Raw genomic sequence first — 6,000 nt, 5'->3', positions numbered from 1 at the left:
AATTGTAAAACTGTATCTTTATAAAGATATTTAAAAACAATGAAGAAATTTATCTCAAAATTATCTTCTAAAACTTTTTTTAAACCTGAAAATTTAGCCCAATTCATGTTAAGCTTTAGGTTTCTCTTCATTTGCAAAACTCCATGATACACATGAGTGCAGAGGCATGGATCTCTTGTTTAAAATACTTAAGAACAAATGGAATATTTAAAACAGTACAGATTTCTTTCATAGGATGTTACAAACAATGGTTCTCTACACTACATCATACAGTGCAACAGAGATTCAGTGTAAATCTTTACAGTGTTTAATTGATTCAATACTTGTGTTCAAGTATATGTTCATGCACACGATTAAAATCCCTACTATGCCATTTTATCTATTTTTGTTCATAAAAGTTTATAAGTTACAGTAGACAATTTCTTACAGTATGTTTCTAAGGGCATGGAACATGAAGCGTCTCATTGGACCTCAGGATGTACTCATACGGAGAACAAATGGTATGATGCAGACAATTAGGGATTAGGAACCTGCAACCCTCCAGATTGTTGTTAGACTTCAAATCCCATCAGACCCAGTCAGCATCATCAAAAGTTAGGGATGATGGGTATTTCAGTTCAGCTACATCTGGAGGGCTACAGGTTCCTCATCCCTGATTAATGGAATCTGGCCACAGCTTGGCAGAATAGATTATCATGATTGAGTTGCTTGAAAATGTGCTGCTGTGATTATGAAAATTGATAATGGGAAGTTGTAGCTATGCCTATAAATGTTCTGGGTCCAATGTTATGTTTGCCATGCAAATACATCTTGGGACAGTTTTGAAAGTCTGATTCAGCCCTTAATAAAAAAAAGAACTGGTTTTCCAATACATTCTGTAATATAACCTGTTCAATGTCATTAGCTCAACTCACCCCAAAACCTGTTGCAAAAATATCTGAAGTCAATGTGACTCTAAGCACCACAAAAGAAAAATACCATAAAATAAAGTGGACCATTTCCATATATAACAAAACTACTAACCTAATTTTTTTCAAAAAAACAAATTCAGGGTAACATGATGACTTATTATTTTGCACAATGCATTGCACAGTTAAGTGTGTTTAAGTCCCATTAACGTCAAGTGATCAGGACTAACACACTAAACAATGCACAGTACTGTGGTAACTATTTCTCTTTAGGGGGGTTGGGTGGGAGACAGACAGATTATCCTATTGAATATAAACATTTAAAATAGTATTTTTTTAAAAAAATCTGATAAATGTATCCAAAATATTTCATATAAAAATTAATTATGGAAACTGAGCAAAAAACAAAAAAGCTATTTAACCAAAATAAAAACATGTCTTGGCAGGCAAAAATAAATTAATTTGATTAAATAATATGTAATCTGATAATATTTGGTCTGAAGAAGCGTGCTTGTGTGTGTTTATAAATAACATGACTGTGAGGAGCTGAGAGCTAGCCATTCTGCCTGCCAGAGGTCAACTCTTTTGCTGCATTTTCTGTGCATAAAAGTCCCTGCATGTCTCACAGCAACGCTGATACCACCTCATGTCCTGACAAAGGTTCTTCTCTCGTATCACTCTGCAGTATACAGGCCACTGGTCTCCCAGACACTTGAATGTTAAGGCAGCTGTAAAATGATACAAAACCAAAAGGGGCATCAATGCACATATATATTTCAAAGATCCTGAACTGTATTTCCAAGACATTAAAACTTATACTTATCCATTTGATGGATGCATACACTGATGGATGGTACAAGAAGTCTCTTTTATATATGCAGAAAAAAATACAACTTAGGTATGAAATGCACCTAACAATGTACCCTAGCCTGTAGTAGCAAAATAACAAAAAGTGCTTTGGCATTAGAGACAAAGGTTGCAATCCTAAACAATTTACAAGAGAGCAAGCAGCATTTAACACCTAAGAAGAGCCCTTCTGGATAAACTAAAGGCCCATCTCATCCAGTATCCTGTTCTCACCATAGCTAACCAGATCTCAACAGAAAGGGATTTACTTCTGAATAAACATGTGTCGAATTTTGCTGTTAACTGATCTATTGGGGCATCAAGATTTCACAGGCAACAATCTCTGGAAAATGTGGACAAGATGTATTTTGAAAGAATCCTTATATATTAATATATGGACATTATATATAACATGCAATCATCTCCCAGTGACATCCCATGAAGTGCAGTCCTTGTCTGAGTCTCATGTAACCACAAAATAGCTCAAACACATACAGATAGAGCTACACAGGACCTGTGGACATGAACATCTGGAACACAGGACTAATGTAACCCACTTACAGAATGAGCTGAGGTGAAGAGAATATGGTGGCTCCATGATTTTGATCTTGGGAGAGTTGGATAAACGTACCTTATGCATATGAATTTGACAAGACAAGATCAGAATGGTCATCCCCACTACAACAATGCAATCACTTACCTAACCTCGGAGAAGTAATTGTGTTCACATTAATTTTTTCATTGCAGGGTTGCAGGTGGCAGGGTCTATATGCTGCAGGCTTTTCAGAGGAAAAACACTCATTGCCATGTCTTCCTGTGATCTTGTGCATGCACTGGATGACTCGTGACTGCATTCCTTTGCCACAGGTAATGGAACACTGCAATGAACATAAAAGAAACATGTAAGGGGAAAAAACCCTTTTTGTCCACAAACCCAAAATTCATTCAAGCTTGGTATTATGAAATTTTAATTGAACACTCAATGATCAATTTTAAAACACTTAGAAAATAACATGGGGGCTAATATATAGGGTGCCAACATAAAACTAGGCTCATGCCGGTTACCATTCCAGGTATGGCTGTGACAATAAGAATCAATATGATTCTTTAATACCCAGCTTGAATAAAAACATGGATTACTATGTCTTTTTTGTCTACTTTTTTTGTGTTTCTGCAGACCTTAAGGTTCCCCCAGTGTGCTGGTAACTCCCTCTGGCCTGACAGTGGACTTGTTTTGACTTTAATCTTGTTGGTATTCACCAGCTGAATTCACTGTAAGAGGGGGTGGTGCATATCTGAGTGACGAAATACCGGTAAGCAATACACTGGAAGCCATTCCAGGAAACAGACACGCATAAAGTAATTCAAGTGGCATTTTCACATAAACCTTCAAATGGGAAGTATAACTGTGTCTTTCAAAAAGGAATGTGATTTTTAAAAACTTTTAGAGCATTCATTAGCTTTTAATCCAAGTTATGGGAATCTGCCAGGTGGTGCACTTGCTGGTGATCCACCAGCACAAAATCTACTGCATCCAAACCACATTTGGCGGTGGCTGGAGGGGCCACAGCTGGGGAAAAGCTCAAACCACAAAACCACAAAGCCAGACTCAAATTATCCATAGCAACCCTACTGCCGCCAACCAATCTAAACACACCAGATTCCAATCCAGCAGGCATGACCACCCTGTCTAACACACAAACTGCCAATAAGCAATACACTCAACTTGCTCATCCCAGGGTGACATCATAAATAAACATAATTGGCCACGGTGGCACCCCAAACGCTTGGCAACTGCAACTCTCCATGCTGCCTTTTGGGGGTGTTCCACCATGCACATTGGCAGCAGATGTTATTTCCACCCACCAGCATGTCCGTAGGTTGGCAGATGGGTTTTTCCACCAGGGTGTAGGGTTTTCGCTGGTGTAGGCTCCTCTCCACTGTGGGTCTGTGGGATTATTCTGCTATATCCAAATCCACTCCAGCCTAGTGGATCCAGGATTTGGGCTGCACAGTAATGGGACAAAACATGAAAAAGCCCAGTAATGACTGAGTATGCTCAGCAGGCATGGAATGATGAGTATCTGGTGTTCAAAAAAAAAAAAAAATGCCTGAAAGCATATACCTGAAACCCTTTTAAATAATGAACCCTATAACCTATTGCAGGAAAGTTTTGAACAGGGAGTTGAAACGGGCCTCAGCAAAGCAGGGGAAGGCAGAGATTCTGAGACAATGGGAGGTAGGAACAAAAGTTCTAAGGTAGAGTGAGGGGAGTATGAGACAGTAAAAGAATATTAAACTGTTTACTGGTCTAAGTATTCTATTTTGTTTTTAGCACTTGGTACAGTTTATTTAGTTACAAGACAATGTTTGTTCAGTATTTATTTCCCCCCCCCGAGATATATATCTTTAAAAAAAACCTCGCTTAACGTCTTATATATCTCTGATAATGCTGAGAGAGAAAAACTCCCTGGGTAGCTGGAACCCACCAGTAAGGAACAGTTGGTAAAGACTCTAATCTGGAAAGTGTTGCCCTGACATATTGCCCGGCTTGAATGAAATGTTCACGGATGCAAGAAGAATATTGAGAGTCTCTGCTTCTTGTTTTTAACTAATTGTAGCCGGTTACCTCTAAAAAGGACAAACTTTGGTTATATTACAGTATATTACAGTATAATACAGTAGGGCCCCGCTTTTCAGTGTTCCGCTAATACGGCGGCTTTCAATTAGAGTAAGGCCCCACTCATACGCTCTTGTTCTGCTTTCACGGTATTTTTCGGGCGTCGGGCACCATTTTATTGACGGAGTTCCGCTTTTTGGTGGGTTTCGCTTTTAGGTGGGAGTCTGGAGCATAACCCGCCATATGAGTGGGGCCCTACTGTATTATTTATTGAAAAAAGTCAGGATCAAGTCATGGTTTATGATCCTGGCTTCTTTCAACAGTTCAGATGAAATGAGAAATTATAGTTAGTTAAACCCATGAAGTGGATGCTGCCAAGCTCTCCCTGTGGCTCCACTGAAGTAAGAGAAGGGGAAGAAGGCATGTTTGTGTCTGAGGCAGATTTCTTTTGCCTACTCCACACTGTGGTTAGGGGAAGGGTCAAGGGTTAGCACAGGTGCCTTTGGGTTTAATAGGCTGATTGGTCTGTTTTGGTCTGTTTTAGCTTTAATATGTCAATGGTCACTTGAAAGAAGTGTGGGGAAAGGTTAAAGGGAAAGGGCAGCTAGGTGACACCTTTAGGCACCTTTAGGAGTGACAGGTGGTACGGAGGCCTGCAGCTCAGGGCTACATGGCCTGGGGGCAGAATACGGGCCGCCTTTGGGGCCAATGTGCCTCAGCTGCTCGGAGTTTCAGGGCTCTGGGGGGCAGTGATGCAGGTTGGACCCCCAACACATCTTCAGGGTGTGGCCAGAGCCGGGGTCTGGCACAGGGCAGCCCCGGGCTCAGGCAGGGTTTGGTCGCCCTATAGCTGCAAGCAGGCTTTGCCTGGATCATCAGAAGGCTCCCACACTTTATTTCCCCTTCTCCAGGTTCATTATTCTGATTGATTCTGCTTAATAAAGTGGCCCATGATTTAACCCAATGAATGGTGTCTGTGTTTATTTTGGCAATAGGCCGCAAACAAGCTTGAATTGATTGGGCAAGGTCCAAAACAGGTTTACAATGAACAAACCTCTAGAGTGTTCTTGGAAATCATCCAGTTATAGTGGCTCGTTTTATGTGCAATTGAATTGGGATGTGTTACGTAATTTGCCCACAACATCAATAATTCAGGTAATCTAGAACATCCTTAAAAGTAAATACTGTGCTCCAAACTACAACTTTATAATCAGTTGGTGGAACATGAACTGGATTCAGTAAATCATTTCATATTCAGGTTTAACTGCTGGCAAAAAAATCAGTCTATACACATTGTGTGGGTTGCTTCTGATTGTAGCGGATCAGTAAGAATTCCTGGATAAAAACTGTTTTAAGCACAGACAAAATGTTCTGATATACAGACAGATTTTATTTTATGTTATTTTTTATTAAAATGCTGTTAGTCTCTCAATTTTGAATATAGTACTAAAGGTACTGTAAAACTGTTCAAGCACCAAGCCAAGCAGAACATTCTTGTCAAAGACTCTTACAAAAATGAATTCTGGATAAAAATAGTTGAAAAGCATAAAAAAAGAAAGATTGGTGGTATTTTTCTGCAAAAGCAGTGGTGAGTCTTTCTTTTTGTATTTTGACTCTTTCTTCTAT

The 6,000-nt window shown here is 39.5% G+C and overlaps 1 protein-coding gene across 1 annotated transcript in view; it reads right to left on the bottom strand.

Moving 5' to 3' along the window:
- Nucleotides 1–1,407: 1,407 nt before the first annotated feature.
- ADAMTS19 (ADAM metallopeptidase with thrombospondin type 1 motif 19) overlaps nt 1,408–6,000 on the bottom strand; it is a 228,121-nt gene continuing 223,528 nt past the window's right edge. Inside the window, exons 22-23 of the mRNA XM_061609144.1 lie at nt 2,455–2,632; nt 1,408–1,636 (exon numbers count right to left, since the gene is read on the bottom strand). Of these exons, the coding sequence (XP_061465128.1) occupies nt 1,485–1,636; nt 2,455–2,632 (330 nt within the window). The 3' untranslated portion in view covers nt 1,408–1,484. The remainder of the gene's footprint in view (nt 1,637–2,454; nt 2,633–6,000) is intronic.

This window comes from Rhineura floridana, chromosome 1, assembly GCF_030035675.1.
Source record: "Rhineura floridana isolate rRhiFlo1 chromosome 1, rRhiFlo1.hap2, whole genome shotgun sequence".
NCBI lineage: Eukaryota > Metazoa > Chordata > Lepidosauria > Squamata > Rhineuridae > Rhineura > Rhineura floridana.
This window is presented reverse-complemented; position numbering and strand designations above follow the sequence as displayed.